Here is a 16,471-nt window from a genome sequence, read left to right as displayed (position 1 = left end):
TGGTAGTGCAGCAACAGGATTTCTCTTCAGTTGCTCATATTCAGAGTCAGGACGGGCTCTTACCCCGTGCCAGCACCCATGGTGTGAGTCCACTGGATTTGGAACGTTGGGACTTGAACAGCTATCCAACATTTTCCCACTTTTCCTACTCAGATCCATAGAGGGCAAGGATTATCATTAAACTGACCGAAAATTTATATATATATATATATATATATATATATATATATATATAATGTATATACTGTGTATATATACATCATTCAGCCATAACATTATGAACACCCACCATAACCTGCTGATGGCATGGACTCCACTAGACATATGAAGGTATGCTGTTGTATCGGGCACCAAGCCGTCAGTAGCAGATCATTTAGGTCCTGTAAGTGGGGCCTCCATGGATCAGACTTGTTTTCCAGCACATCCCACATGCTCAGCTGTTCTGCAATCTGGATAATGTGGAGGTCAACACTTTAAACTCGTTGTTGTGTTCCTCAAACCATTCTTGAATTCATCAGACCAGGCCACCTTCTTCCATTGCTTCGTGGTCCATTGTAGGAGCTTTTGGCTGTGGACACGGGTCAGCATGGGCACCCAGACTGATCTGCAGCTACACAGCCCCATACACAATAAACTGCGGTGCTCTGTGTGTTCTGACACCTTTCTATCAGTACCAGCATTCACTTTTTGAGCAATTTGCATTACAGTAGCTCCACTATTGGAATCTGGCTACATGGACCAGTCTTTGCTCCCCACCGACATCAATGAGTCTTGGCTGGCCATGACCATGTTGCCAGTTCTCCTTTCTTGGACCACTTTTGGTCAGTCCTAACCACTGCAGACCAGGGGCACCCCATAAGAGCTGCAGTTTTGGAGTTGTTTTGACCCAGTCCTCTAGTCATTACAATTTGGCCCTTCTCAAAGTTGCACAAATCCTTACATTTGCCCAGTTTTTCTGCCTTCAACACAACAACTTCAGGGACAACAAGTTCACTTGTTACCTAATATATCCTATCCACTTTCAGGTGATATATAGTATATGTCTTATTTTCCCTTACAGGTTCGAGTAGCCATTCTTACAGATAATGACCCCGCTTTTCACTGCCGATATATGATCAAGATATGTACTGGTCACCGTATGGGATCTGGAACCACCTCTCAGGTATGTGATATGTTCATCTCTGACCTTGTGTGGTGTACTCTCAGTTTTTGTTAGTCGGTCATGTACAGCCATCTCAGACTTGCCAGTGATGTGAGGTTTTTTCTTCAAACGAGATTCCCTGTACCAAGTCTGTGCTGGCTGTTGACTGTATTTGGAGACATATGGTTGACCAAATGTTAACCTGTTCACGCTGACAGTATGCAAATATGCAGCCTCTCGGTGGCAGGGCCTTGACGCCAAGTGGCCGCTGTCTTGGAAATTCGCTTTCAACGAATTTCTCTTTACCGTGAGTACTCGCAGTTGGATGCGCAGTAATCCCCCATAAAGCTGTGCGAACTTCGCTTACCGCGACTGCAGCTAAACTCCACGATTCCTGCGCCTCCAACTGGTTTAGCTCTGTTGAGATGTAGGGAAAATGGAGCTCCCGTTACCCAGGAATGATCACACGACACTCTCAGGTTGCAGTAGGAATTCACTTTGAGACTGGTTTCAACCCCAGCCTCCTGTTTTATTACAAGCACACACACGCCCCCCCCCCCCCACGCGGGGGGGGGTCAGGTCAATCCCCTCCCACAGAACAATGTATAGGGGGTGTCTATACACAGAATGTACATCCTGGTTGGAGCGTAGCCTTTCCTTTTATCTGTACTGGAAACCAGTTCTCCTCTCCCCCTTTCCCATCATTTACATATCAAAAGTAAACAGACGTGCTGAGACTGCGCACCCTGTATACTCCTGGCACATTTACCAGCACCTTATAGAAAGGTCCCAATCACTACTTGAGATCGGGACCTTTATGATCATGTGACTGCTGACAGATTTGGCTTTTTGTTCCTTCACTTATTTGTGTCACCAATACAAACAAAAGAAATAAACATGAGAATGCCGAAACATTTGTAATTGCAGCCATTTTCTGGGTGAAGTGGTGCGTTATCGGACAGAGATGCAGGGGGGACAATATTTTTGGTCGTGGCTGAATATGTGAAGGCAAAATAGTGCTTATTAAAACATTTCTTGACACACAACACATGTGTCCTGCCAGGTGGTCCTAACTCTATATGGATCTGAAGGACAAAGTGACCCGCATTTTATAACAGATTCTGAGAAGGAAATATTCCATAGAGGGGCAGTGGATGTCTTTCTTTTGAAAACCCGACCCCTGGGAGAGCTACACAGCCTGCGATTGTGGCACAGCAACTCCGGCAGCAGTCCCTCCTGGTAAGTGCAAACGGGGGATGGTCGTATGATCATTAGTAAACAGACTCATGTTAAAGTATATGTTACCTTCATTTTTTTTTTTCTATGCTTTTGTTCACATATGTGTATTTTATAAATCATTGGGGTGGAATGAAGAAAGCAAATAGACTGTGCACTCTGCAAGTGCAGTTGTTCCGGAGCTTAGTAAGTGAGGGTAAGCACTGCAAACTTCCACCCTCCAATCGTGCTGTTTTCTTTATATTCCTTGCAAGCGATTGGATATTTTTTGCAAAGTGAAGCTTCACTTGATTTACTAGGCTCTGGAGCAGCTGCACTTGTAAAGTGCACAGTCCGTTGGGGTTTAATAAATCCACCCCGTAGTCATTTTCATGTACTTCTTCCATCTGAAATACCTGGTTGATCCTGCCAGTCACTTTTCTTCCTTGTTCCATACTGACCACACAAAGCTGATCTGTACTTGCGTGGTCAGATTTCATCCTTTGGCTGGCCATTCGGAGGTACAGGACACTGTGCAGAGACACAGCATGCCTGGATTGGGTAGTTTGTTCAGCCACCACACCCCCTGACCAATCACATACTGCCTCTGGCACACACTCTCTCCCAATCAGATGCCTGTATACTCCTTCCTGATGTAAGTTGCCAACTGACTTTTAAAAAAAAACAATTACCCTTTATTGCTACACTTAGTCTGGCGCCCCCTCGTGTCCTTTTTTATCTCCTCCCAATCGCAGCCTGCCTCTTGAACACGCCCCCTTCTCAAGCACAGCCTGCCTCAGGCTGAACAAACTATGGAAGGATTTTTTTTTTTTTTAAATTGGTATCAGTGTGTTTTTGGTTAAAAAAAAATGGGACTATTGTTTCTGGGCTGTACTCCGGGTACAAACAACAAATAACATACACATATGTGGTATCACTGCGATCGTCAAGAGCTGGAAAATTTATTTTGGGTTGTTCTTCGATGGAAGGTTATGGTAGTAACAAGAAACACACAGCTAAATTTGAAAAAAAAATTTTTTTTACTATTTTGGGTCAGTTTTCCTTTGATAATAAAAAAAAACAGGAGATATCCATTACCATTCAGCACCAAATAAAAACCCAATTTGTCCTGAAAAAAAGGCAGTATAATTCACCTGGATGTACAAAGTAGTTGTGGTGATATGGACGGTTTTACTAACACAGGTCAACGTTGCAAAATTGTGCTTAGGCATTAAGATTTGTTTCACCCTTAGACGTGAAGGGGTTAATCGTTTTCCAAGCTTGTCCATCGATATTTCCAGAAATTGTTACTTGCTGCATTGGTGTCCATTAACACTTAGAGATTTGTAATCAGCACAGCACTTCTGTATAGGACGGATTTTTTCGCCATGTCATATATTTTGGTCTATCTCACATTTTTGACTTGACCGATTATAGATTTTATTACTGGTGCTTTCCATGACAGGTACGTCCATCGGGTCTCTGTGACGGATCTTGCTGCCCAGAAGACGTGGTATTTCCTGTGTGACTCCTGGCTAGCGGCAGATTTGGCCGACTGTCAGTTGGACCGGATCTTCCCATCAGCCTCCAAAGCCAACTTGATGTCTTTGAGGTGAGTCTAGTATAACAAAGGATAAGAGATGACCGAGGGAAATATTCTCGGCATGAATGAAGCTTGTTTCTTAGAGACTGAACCAGGGGCGGACTGACAACTCATGGGGCCCCCGGGCAATAGGGGATCATGGGGCCCCTGTGTCCTTGCCCAAACTCAAAAAAGCCTATGAAAAAGGTACCAGGGGCATCTCATGGGTCCCCCTACTGACCCCGGGCCCTCGGGCAGTGCCCGAGTTTCCAAATGGTCAGTCCCCCCCTGGACTGAACTGTCATTGAGCTTTTTAATTCGATCTGATGTTAGGAGACTTGGGTACGGTTTTATTACAGCCCTTCTCAACCTTTTTAACATGTATGAACCCTTGAAATAACTTTCCGGTCACGGGGAACCAGAGAAAACATTTACTATATCTACAACCCACCGTACATTAGTGGGATGGTCAGTTGAAGAATACTCCAAACATTTATGGTCAGAGGGAAGAATCCCCCATTTACCAACAGCTACAAAAATCAATGGTGTCAGTGGGAACTTATCTGAGAGGCAGACATTGCTCAAGGAACCCCCACCAACCTCTGGAGGAACCCTATGGATCCAAAGGACCTTGGTTTATTATATACCCGCCACTTTTTAGGAATCCCCCATACAGTTCCTACTTTCCAGAACAGAGATGGGGCTTCATTTAAAAGTTGGTGACCTTGTGGGTCAGATGATCAGGGAGCCGATAAGGCACATTTTGTAAAATATTTTTGTTTATTAAAAAATCTTACAAACAAACAACATAATAAAAAAACATATTTACATATATACAGAATAAATAAAATAAATATATATAATTAAACAAAAATCGCTTACTTCAGCATAGAAAACAGGAAACGGCTTTTTTTTGCCGGGAAAAACATAAACCAATCATATTTTAATATTATTATTATTATCTTTACAATGCATCTTAAGAAACCTGACCGTCATCGAAACCCCCCCGCCCCTCAGGCTAAGGAACGATGAAACATGCATGCAGCCTTCTTTCCAACAATCTGATCTTACAAAAATCTAGGGGACGTGAAAGGACAGAGAGAGAAGCCACGCCCCCAGAGACTGACAGACAGCAGCTACGGGGACCTGACATTCCTCCACGCCTTTGTGCAGGCTGCCGGCCACCACCTGAATCTTCCCAACCTCACCCAGAATGTTGTTCACCACCACCTCGACAGGAAGGACTTTTTTACGAATGGAAAACTGACAGCGTGCATTCCACGTGTAGTAGCGGACTACTAAGCTAACTAGAAAAAGTGTCTCAAAATCAAAGTCCTCGTGAGTTTGAAAGGCACCATAAGACCACTCTGCGAAACTCAAGTGGGAAAGGAAAGGGATCCCCAGAGCCCCACCCACCCGCTTGTAGACTTCTATATTGAAGGGGCACTGAAGCAAGAAATGGTACATCGTCTCCTCCACCCCACCGCACTCCACTCTTGGACAACCACGGTTCTCTGCAGAGCAATGCTTCAGGTTGCCCTTCACATAGAGTCTGCCATGGAACGAGAGCCAGGCCCACATTTTGTACCTTCCACAATTGTACAAGCACAAGCTGTTTGCTCAGAAGCCAGTAAACCTGACAGAATTCTTTTGGCTGCTGGATGAAACTTCAGTGGTGGCTTGTATTGCTGTTACTAGTTTTTCTATGCTGCATACTGTATTTCCTATAAAAAGAAACTCAAAATTAACAGGCTGCATGTAATTTTGTGCAGCTCATTACAGCTCTCTCTGTGGCTGACTTGTCTCTGTAGATTGTATTGTATTCAACCCAATATATATATATATATATATATATATACTGTTTATATGTTGTGTATATATACAGTACTGCGCAAAAGTTATAGGCAGTTGTGAAAAAAAGCTTTAAATTAAGAATGCTTTCAGAAGCAGAAGTGTTCATAGTGTTAAACAGCATCAGTTCTTCTAGGTAGACTTGCACACACGTTTTTGAAGGAACTCGGCACGTAGATTGTTCCAAACATCTTGGAGAACTAACCAAAGATCTTCTGTCGGCTGCCTCAGATCCTTCTATCTCTTCATGTAATACCAGACGGACTCCATGATGATGAGATCAGGGCTCTGTGAGGGTCAAACCATCACTTCCAGGACTGCTTGGTCTTCTTTACACTGATTAGTTCCTAATGACAATGGCTGTATGTTTGGGGTGGGTGTCCTGCTGCAGAATATATTTGGGGCCAATCACACACCTCCCTGATGGTATGGCATGATGGATAAGTAGCTGCCTGTATTTTTCAGCATTGAGGACACCATTGATCCTGACAAAATCTGCAACTCCCTAACTTGCAAGTCCACCATGTTGCACTGTTGCCTGCAGACACTCATTGTACCGCTCTCCAGTCCTTCGCGAACAACCTGTCTCCTGCTACAGCCAAATATTTCCAATTTTGATTCATCAGTCCAGAGCACCTTCTGTCATATTTCTGCACCCCAGTGTTTTCCTGCATAGTCGAGTCACTTAACCTAGTTTCCTTGTCTAAGGTATGGATTTTTAGCCGCAATTCATTCATGAAGAGCTCTTCTGGCCAGACTTCTCCAGACAGTAAAAGGGTGTATCTGAGTCCCACTGGTTTCTGCCAGTTCTGCACTGGTGGATCTGCTGGACATCTTCCGATGTCAAAGGAAAGTAAGCATGAAGTGTCTTTCATCTGCGTCCATGGTCTTCAACGTTGCCCTTTTTGATGTGCTTCTTCAAAAGAGCTTGATGAATTGAATTGATGCTGGTTTGAAGACAAGTGGTGGTCATGCCAAATATTGATTTGAATTAGATTTTTCTGCTGTCAAGGGACAATAGTTGGATTACCAGCAGTATGTTGATATTAGTGATTCATCCTTGTGTCTTCTCATCAGCCAAATATGTGACTTCATGCCACCTTCTATTTCCAGATATCTGCTCTTCTCTGGTACTGTAGAGAAGTTTCTTAAGGACCACCTCTGGTTTTCTGTGTGGACTCGCTGTCCATGGAGCCCATTCACTCGCGTGCAGCGGATCTGCTGCTGTATGTGCCTCCTGTTCTGCAGTCTGGTCATTAATATCATGTTCTGGAATGATCACTCAGATGAAGACTCACAGACAGGTACTCATATATGGTACTCGTATATAGGTCCTATGGCATTCTCTTTCAGCCACAGATATAAAGGCTTTTTCAATTAAAAAAAGTACAATTGTACTTTTTCATTCACCACTGATTTTCTTGGACAACATAGTCCATGTCTGCCGCACAGTCAGGTGGTGACCCATCACAGACACATCCTCAACCCAACTTGGGTCCTGTTCAGTAGTTTAGGAAACAATTTGATAATTATGCCAGTTGGGCTCTATGGTTCTGTTTTTTTCCTCTCTCTCTCTCTACAGGGGACTTTCTTATAACCTTAACCCAAATAAAGATCAGCATCCAGAGTTCAGCTCTTTTGCTGCCAGTGAATCTCCTGATTGTACAGATGTTCCAGCTCATCCAGGTGCAGGTGAACCAGGTGAACCCCACTATAAAAAAACTGCGGGTGTCCCTGACTGCAAAACCACCGGTCATGGAAGCTGTGAGACAGGAGCTACTCAGGGTAAGGATGCAAAATAATAGGGGGCAAGGATGGTAATAGGGTGGAATAAGATGTTTGTGATGCTTGTGGGTTGCGTCACACAGGTCAACCTTCTTTATATCTCTGGGACTCTAGTGGACAGATTTGTACATGGGTTTTTTTCAGCTCTGCCCACATGACACTCCTTCAGCTTTATTTAATAATGAGTTAGTGCACATCCAATCAGAACTTACTGTACTAAAGACATAACCGTACAGGTTGGATTCTTGTTATTTACTGTGCTGTGGCAGGGAACACTTTAAACAAGGAGCACTTTAAGGTGCCTGTATATTGCTACTGCTCCCCTATAGAATATGCCCTGTCATGCATTTACCAATCAAGTATCCTGGTTAATGGTACTAGTTCCACCCCCTCCTGAGTATATGTCTGTAGCACCCTCCTAGGTAGCTAGGGGGAGCTAGATGATTATTTTTAGTTAGAGGCTAAACAGCAGCCTGGTGGAATAGTTAGAGGGGGTCACATTTTGGTCAGAGTTGAGAGGCTCTGCAGACCAGCTCTCTGGTACCTCCCCTGATCTAGAGACCTGAAGAAGTCTATAGAATTCAGTGGGAGGGGGTGAGGAGTGGCTGGTATGCACTCTAGAGGATCCTGACCAATCCCCAAGCAGGAGACTTGACACCAACCCACAAGCTTGCAGGAGAGACTGAGTGAGTAACACCACACCCCTTGTCCAGATATGGGGAAAGGACATTCCAGTGGGAAGCCTGACTAGCCCCCATGTAGGACTGCTTTCATTTATGGTGGCAGCTTCTGGGACTTCTTGGCCAGGGATTCCCTCAGACAGCTGGGTGAAGAGATTTCATCTGAAGTCTGAGGAGGTACACAGGGAGAGGATGGCTAGCTCACCAAAAAGAGAAGAGAAAACCCTTTCTGACTACTTGTACATAGTTTCAGGAAGTTGTCCTCAGTGTTACAGTTCCTCTGGCATTCTATGTACCCCTCATCCTCATCCAAGTTATTTACCCCTTAATAAAATTAAAAAAAAACAAGCTCAAGGACTGTTTACTGTCTCTGGAGTGCAAGTCAGGAAGGAAATGCCTGTTGCCTGGCTGTTTCAGGACTATAAGGAGGACCCAAATCTCTAGTGACTCCTAAGTGCTACATGTCTTAGTATTGGTCTCCAGATTTACCCATCACAATTTGTAAAGCACATACCATTGGTGGGTTTGGGGCAAGTGACAATGACCAGGCAGCTTATTGGTAGGTATGGGTAGGTTAGGGTATCTTGATGTATGCTGTACAGAGGAGGCAGCCTGCAGCAACCTGGAGGTACCTTTTCCCTCCCACAGGTTCAATTTATGAATTGTTACTCTTAACTGAATAAGGAAACTTGATAATCCAGGCGCCACTAGCTTTCATGACAGTTGGCAAGAAGAATCCAAATTTAGACCCTTTCCACTGTTCCTTTGAAAGTTGAAACCATATTTTAAGTACCAATAAACCACAACTAATTTGTTACTTTATGTAAGAACAATTAAGTGTTATATTTATGAAAAAGTGTTAACATTTTTTCAGTAACAGAGTCTTGTTCTTTGTAAGCAGTAAATGGAAACAGAAAATTTGCCATTAGAGTGACACCATTTCTTGGCTAACTCAATGGATCATCAAGTATGGCAAAGAACCCACCAGTGCATTTGGGAAACTTGCATGTTGAACACTGAATTCTTCTCTCCCCCAGGACATAAAAGGCATTGTAGATTTCCTACAGAAATACATCATCCAAGTTCTTGGTGATAGCCCAGAGGACTTGCCAACCCCAAATAACGAATCATTTATTGAATATATCGAGGCAATTTCTAATCTGATCCAGAACTATGTCTGTATGCAAGGAGTGAGTCAAGACAACACCCGACGTGTGACTGGTGCGTAAGTCGTACTGTTAAAATGCACAGCTTACAACATTTGATAGTCTTACATCATGACATTGAAAATCAGTAACTTTGTAGCAGACAGAAAATTTAAAGATGTGTAAGAAAAGTAGCTTTTTTTTTTTTAATGGAGTATTAATTTTTTTCTGTTTTGGTGAGGAGGTGGTAAATGCCAGCCATTTGCTTGATCGTCACTGTTGTCTGGGACCCTGGAAGTGAGATCAGCTTAACAACTCAAGTAAATTAGCCTGTTAACAACCCTTAGCGGGTGTATGATACAGTATTTCCTCAACCAGATCACTACACTGTCCTGTGTAGAAACCTAGAGAAACCCACCATGACTGGGTATAGTGTACAGTTGTAGTAGCGTAGAATTACTCTGAGCAACAAGACAGACATTATTTTCCAGCAGAGACATTTACTTTAAAAATTATCTCCTTAAGCCTTGCTTATACCAACTGGTTTAGAATAAGTGTCAAGGTCAGGGATCAGGTTTGTGGACCAGTAGGTATAGCAGTAGAAAGGGTAATGCAAAAACCAGCAGGATAAATGCATAAGCAAGTCCTCCTGGCGGATGTTGGGGACTCACCCATGGAGCTGAGTCTAAGCACTCACCGGTCTTCATCAAAGTTTCTGATGGTGGAGATGAGTTTTGCTGCTTGCTAATGCCAGGTGGCACTCCTCAGGACCGCCCCGTCGTGAGGTGAGCAACCCGGGGTCTGGTAGAAGATGTAGTAGGTTGGGATCAAGCAGAAGAGCAGTCAGTAAACAAGCCAAAGGTCGTTAACAAGCAGTTGTGGATTGAGATCAAGCGGGAAGCATAGTTAAGGAACAAGCCAAAGGTGAGATCAGTGGAACACCTTGAGTAACTGAGCCTGTTAACAATCCCTAGAGGGTGTACAATACAGTGTTTCCTGAACCTGATCCCCTGATCACTTAACTTGGTCCTCTATAAGGACCTAGGAAAACTCACCCAGACTGGTGAAAATATAGTAGCAGAGTAGAACTACTCTGAGCAACTAGACATTATATTCTAGCCATTTTAGGCAAAGCAGAGGCATTTATTTTCAATGGCTTCTCTTAAGGCTTTGCTTATACCAACTGGTATAGTATAAGTGTTAAGGTCAAGGATCAGGCTTGCAGACCTGTAGCTATAACAGTGGAAAGGGTCATGCAGACACTAGCAGGATTATTCTGACACATTTATCTCCAGCAATGTATACAGCTATACCACGTGGTGTTGAATTTATCCCTTGCATCGGGTCAGATAGTTTAACTCAATTAATAAACTCACATGTTGAGGAAGTCAGATAAGGAAACCCATTTGAATGTTCCGTTTAATGGAGAGTAATCATAGGTAGAAAAATGTTAATGTTGTAAACCTCATGGAAGATGCATTCAGGTAGACAGGATACAGAGATTACAGAGAGAGGCAGGGGGAGGGATATACACAAGTACGGTGAGAGAAAGAGCTCTGCTTAGACAGAAGAAGACAGCCTAAAGGCACAGAGCAATAATAAACAAGTGATGGTCACAGAGAAATAATAATAAATCAAATAGTGTAACACAACAAGGATAAATGCATAAGCAAGTCCTCCTGTCGGATGATACAGGATCACCCATGGAGCTGGGTCTAAGCACTCACCAGTCTTCATCAAAGTTCCTGGTGGTGGAGATGAGTTTCACTGCCTGCTAATGCCAGGTTGTGGTGCTCAGGGTCGCTCCACCAGGAGATCAGCAAGCTGGGGTCAGGTAGAAGATGTAGCAGGTGGCATAAAGCAGAAGCGTAGTCAGTATACAAGCCAAAGATCGTTGACAAGTGGTTGTGGGTTGGGATCGGGCAGAAGTGTAGGCAAGGAACAAGCCAAAGATCAGTAACAAGTAGTGATGAAGACACCAACGGCAACAGGAGTGTAAGGAACAAGATACTGACTGGAGAGAGCACCTAAATCTGGCAAACAAGAAGTGAAGGTTCATTGCTTATATAGGAAGTTCACAGGAGGCGCAAGGAGTTCCAGGTTCACCAGAAATAAGATACAAAGTAAGGTTGTCCAAGAGATCAGGCAGGGTGCTCACCAGCATCAGTTGTGGCACAGCGAGAAGAGCCACAACCAGACACTGCAGAGGTCCCAGTTTCAGATCTGGATCCTGATAATAAGAAAAATAGAACATTAGGTTTTCGAATGGTTAGGGCTCTCTTATGTTCATGTTCAGAGGAACTGAAGGAAAAAGAGAAGACTATGAAGAGAAAACTGAATGTAGAAAACCGAGCTACAAAATTGGGTAAGAAGTTAAAAACCACATTCCATGTAGATCCCCTGCAGCTCTATCTCTATTTAAAGTATATACTGTATAACTCATGGTACCTTGCTTTTCATCCTCCTTTTAAGGATTATGGTCAATATCTGTCCATATTTGGACAAAATGACTGCTTTCTAAAAATATAAATAGTTTGGAGGTATATTAATGAACTGCAAATTAATTACTTTTCATTATGATTCTCCTTTAGTGATCACAGCCCAGCACTGTCACTTTCTTCATTATGTGTACAAAGAATTGGAAAAGCTCCAATATCAAGTGGCCTCCGTGGACCTCAGATATGTTTCCAGGCCTATAGATTACATACAGGCCTCCAATATCTTGTATGACCTGAAAGAACTGCTGAAAAGTCAAAACGTGTCAGCTGCACCACTTCCTAGCAGGTATCTAGTAATGGTCATCCCACCAAACAAAGGTGGCTTTTCTCATCCTTTATCCACCATACTTCCTCGATTCCCTTCTGGTTATTTCTGGTATCTCTTTCTACAGTGTGACCAACAGTTTTCCCGTCACCGTGGCTCAAAAGCGATGCTGCCGTATGCCGAAATGTTTCACTTTTTTGTGCTGGTTCTTCCTGTTTGCTATCAGCTCTTTCTCAGGTTACTACATGGTGCTTATCAGTCTGGATATGACAAAGGACAAGGCCATCAGCTGGCTCATTTCTATACTCCTCTCCCTATTGCAGAGTATTTTCTTCATACCACCACTTAAGGTACAAAACTCATTATAAGCATATAAACCAGGGGTCTCCAAAGGGCCAGTTTAGTGTCCTGCAAAGTTTATGGGGGTTGGACTGTGGCCAGAGGGAGTAGAAAATGTCTTGCCGCCAATGAGAGTAAACAGTGTCCCCTCTTTGGTATTAGGGTGAGGAATAGTGTCCCATCATTGGTGTCAGTGGGAGGAATAGTGCCCCATCGTTGGTGTCAGTGGAAGGAATAGTGCCCCATTTTTGGAATCAGTGGAGGAATATTGACTCATTGTTGGTGTCCGTGGGAGGAATAGTTCCCCATCGTTGGTGTCAGTGGGGGGAATACTGCCTCATTTTTGGTGTCAGTGGGAGGAATAGTGCCCCATCATTAGTGGGAGGAATAGTGCCCATCATTGGTGTCAGTGGGAGGAATAGTGCCCCATCATTAGTGTCATTGGGTGGAACAGTACCCCATCATTGGTATCAGTGGAAGGAATAGTGCCCCATCATTGGTGGGAGGAATAGTGCCCATCATTGGTGTCAGTGGGAGGAATAGTGCCCCATCATTGGTGTCATTGGGAGGAACAGTGTCCCATCATTGGTATCAGTGGAAGGAATAGTGCCCCATCATTGGTGGGAGGAAAAGTGCCCATCATTGGTGTCAGTGGGAGGAATACTGCCCCATCATTAGTGTCAGTGACAGGAATAGTGCTCCATCATTGGTGTCAGTGAGAGGAATAGTCCCCCATCATTGGTGTCAGTGGCAGGAATAGAGCTCCATCACTGGTGTCAGTGGGAGGAATATTCAAAGCTGTGTTCATGGTGAAGGAATCCATGACTCAGGGTTGTATCTGCCATAGCATGGACCTTTGCCTAGGGCGGCATTTGTCTATCTCCTCTGGTTTGTCGATCTGTACAGCGAGGGACGAGGTGTATATTTTTAAAAGTAAAACCACTAGGCCCATGGTGGTGGGCAATTTCCCTGTTCAAAGATTTTACGGAAAGGTTTTAACACAACAAAATCATAAAGGGGAACACAAACCCTCATACCAGTTATTGTGAAGTCAACCCTCCATGCATGGAGGACAAGCAAGTCATATATAACCGTTCAGTGTAAATTGTCACAAATCAGTGGAGTATTTGGCGAGCTAGATTTGTTTTTTTACTAAGGTGGTGGTCGTAAAGATATGTATTTATAAAGGTATCGCAGACTATAAGTGGGGGAAAGGGGTAGAGCCTATGGTGTCTCGGATTCAGAGATTGCCTATTGATTTGGGGGGTGTTTTGCTTTGGTGTCTATTAGAGGTTATTGTGGTAAACCCAAGGAAGCTCAGACCTTTGTAGTGTACTAATACTGCTCAAAAAAATGAACGGAACACTTTGAAAACCCATCAGATCTCCATGGGGAGGAATCTCCTGCTGGATCTCTATACTGACATGGATGGGGTAATGTGTTAGGAACGTAAGGATGCTCCATCATTTGATGGAAATGAAAATGATCAACCTACAGAGGACTGAATTCAAAGACACCCCGAAAATCAAAGTTGAAAAATGATGCAGCAGGCAAGTCCATTTTGCTGAAATTTCATTGCAGCAACTCAGGATGGTCCTCAGTAGTTTGTATGGCCCCCACGTGCTTGTATGTATGCCTGACAACGTCGGGGCATGCTCCTAATGAGACCACGGATGGTGTCCTGGGATATTTCGTCCCAGATTTAGACCAGGGCATCACTGAGCTCCTGGACAGTCTGAGGTGCAACCTGGTGGCGTCGGATGGACCGAAACATGATATCCCAGAGGTGTTCTACTGGATTTAGGTCAGGTGAGCATGGGGACCATTCAATGGTATCAATTCTTTCATCCTCCAGGAACTGCCTGCATACTTTCGCCACATGAAGCTGGGCATTGTCCTGCACCAGGAGGAACCCAGGACCCACTGCACCAGGAGGAACCCAGGACCCACTGCACCAGCACCCTATTTCCCTCCCACTGGTTCCTGCTACATCATATCCTGTAGCAGAAAACCAATGAACCAGTCCAACGAGTTCATATGCATATCAATAGGAGAGGCCTAGCTTCCAAACTAAAATCTAACAATTCACATATCTAAGCTTTAAAAAAATCACCATAGCAACAAGGGGGGGATTTGTAAATAAAAAAAGGAAAGGAGAAGAGCACAGGAGAAAAAGGAAAGAGGGATGGGATCATCCCAATGGCATGTAGGCCCCGGCCTGTGGCCCAGATGGCATCAACAATTGATATTTAGTAGTTTCAACGTTCGAATAACGAAGAGTCAAAGGTTGGTGGAAGACAAAGGTCTACCCTAGGTTGGTGGCCCAGATGGCATCAAAAATTGATATCTTAGAGTGTCAAGGTTTGAGTAGGGAAGAGTCAAAGTTTGGTGGATGACAATGGTCCACCCAAGGTTGGTGGACAATTTTAATGGGAGCTAGTTAAGATATGGATATGGAAGCTGCGTTTGTTGGTTGGCTTTCTACGGCTAAGTTCCAGGGCTGCCATACTCCAATTTGTTTAACTACTTACTGACTAGGAACAAACAAGCAGCCCATCAAACCAGGACAGGGAGCCATTTTTTTGGTTTAGCAGTGGTGGTTCTCTATCAGGGAACTCTTACTGCTCCCCCCAGAGATGTAGAAAGCTGGTGAGTCATTTAATATAGTCAAAGATGGTTAGATTCCTACAAATGCAATGTGGATGTTATAGCCTTTTTCTGTATTCTGTGCCACTACTATTGACACCTTTTTTCTGCCATTGTGTCCCCTTATTCACCATGAAGGTTCTTGCACAAACTATCATCATGTTTCGTGTGCTGAGAAGAGTCAATATTGAAGATGCAGCAGAAGAACAGCAGCTGTATGGGATTATCGGCCTTTTAGGTTTGTATTGAATTGGCCATGCTCTGTTAGATGCATCGTTTGATCTGGCACCACACCTCCTATATAGGACCCCGTACATACAGCATGAGCCTTTACATCAATGCTATGTAACATTTGGGATTTGTTGGCATATGTTACACGGATTATAATTATTATTATACAGTATTTATATAGCGCCAAAGGGTTTCCTCAGCGCTGTACAATAGCGAGGGGGACAGAACATGAGACAATACAGTAACAATACAATACACGAGGGGTTCGAGGGCCCTGCTCTTTCGAGTTTACATTCGAGGAGGGAGGGGATAGTGGTACAGGAGGAAGTGGCTGAGGGGGATGGAGTGGTGGGAGGAGTGGAGGAGATCGGTTGTTAGGTGAGGGTGGGGTAGGCTTCCCTGAAGAGATGGGTTTTCAGGGTGCACCTGAAGGTGAGGAGGGTAGGTGACAGTCTGATGGATTGGGTAGGGAGTTCCAGAGGATGGGGGAAGTCCTGGAGAAGTCCTGCAGTCTGGCGTGGGAGGAGGAGACCAGGGAGCTAAAGAGTAGGAGGTCCTTTGAGGAGCGAAGGGCACGGGTAGGGTGGTATTTGGGTATCAGGTCAGTTAGGTAGTTTGGGGCGGCGTTGTGAATAGCTTTGTAGGTCAGAGTTAGTAATTTGAATTTGATGTGCTGGGCAATCGGGAGCCAGTGAAGGGATTGGCAGAGGGGGGTGGCAGATGTGGAGCAGTTGGTGAGGTGGATGAGTCTAGCCGCTGAGTTCAGGATAGACTGGAGTGGGAATAGCGGACAGATGAGGAGTAATAATTATAATTACTGTTGTTGAGGTAAGAGTTCGCTAGCCGATAGGGAATGCAAAACGCCTCTATCGAAGAAATTAATTTTTCCCTCAGCAACTTGGTTTCCCAGAAAGGCTTGCATTTATTGGGTCCCAGGACAGAACAGAGTCCACAGAGTGTTTGCAAACAATACAATGATCAGAAGCCTTCAACGTACCCAACTCTGCTCTGATGATAGGGAAGTCAAGTCTATGGTGATGCTCCTCAAATGCCTGGCAGGCGTTTGCGGAGCATTAATACCATTAACTTCATT

At 44.1% G+C, this 16,471-nt stretch overlaps 1 protein-coding gene across 1 annotated transcript in view; it reads left to right on the top strand.

Moving 5' to 3' along the window:
* PKD1L3 (polycystin 1 like 3, transient receptor potential channel interacting) overlaps positions 1 to 16,471 on the top strand; it is a 73,098-nt gene that overhangs the window by 30,146 nt on the left and 26,481 nt on the right. Inside the window, exons 13-21 of the mRNA XM_089664311.1 lie at positions 1,061 to 1,162; positions 2,205 to 2,380; positions 3,822 to 3,968; positions 6,903 to 7,093; positions 7,372 to 7,574; positions 9,292 to 9,475; positions 11,991 to 12,183; positions 12,290 to 12,512; positions 15,286 to 15,385. Coding sequence (XP_089520437.1) covers positions 1,061 to 1,162; positions 2,205 to 2,380; positions 3,822 to 3,968; positions 6,903 to 7,093; positions 7,372 to 7,574; positions 9,292 to 9,475; positions 11,991 to 12,183; positions 12,290 to 12,512; positions 15,286 to 15,385 — 1,519 coding nt within the window. The remainder of the gene's footprint in view (positions 1 to 1,060; positions 1,163 to 2,204; positions 2,381 to 3,821; positions 3,969 to 6,902; positions 7,094 to 7,371; positions 7,575 to 9,291; positions 9,476 to 11,990; positions 12,184 to 12,289; positions 12,513 to 15,285; positions 15,386 to 16,471) is intronic.

The sequence above is a fragment of the Staurois parvus genome, unplaced genomic scaffold (assembly GCF_062004578.1).
Source record: "Staurois parvus isolate SC_StPar_1 unplaced genomic scaffold, SC_StPar_1.0 ptg001880l, whole genome shotgun sequence".
Taxonomy (NCBI): Eukaryota; Metazoa; Chordata; class Amphibia; order Anura; family Ranidae; genus Staurois; species Staurois parvus.
Note: the sequence above shows the minus strand (reverse complement) of the source record. Positions and strands in the feature narration are given on the sequence as shown.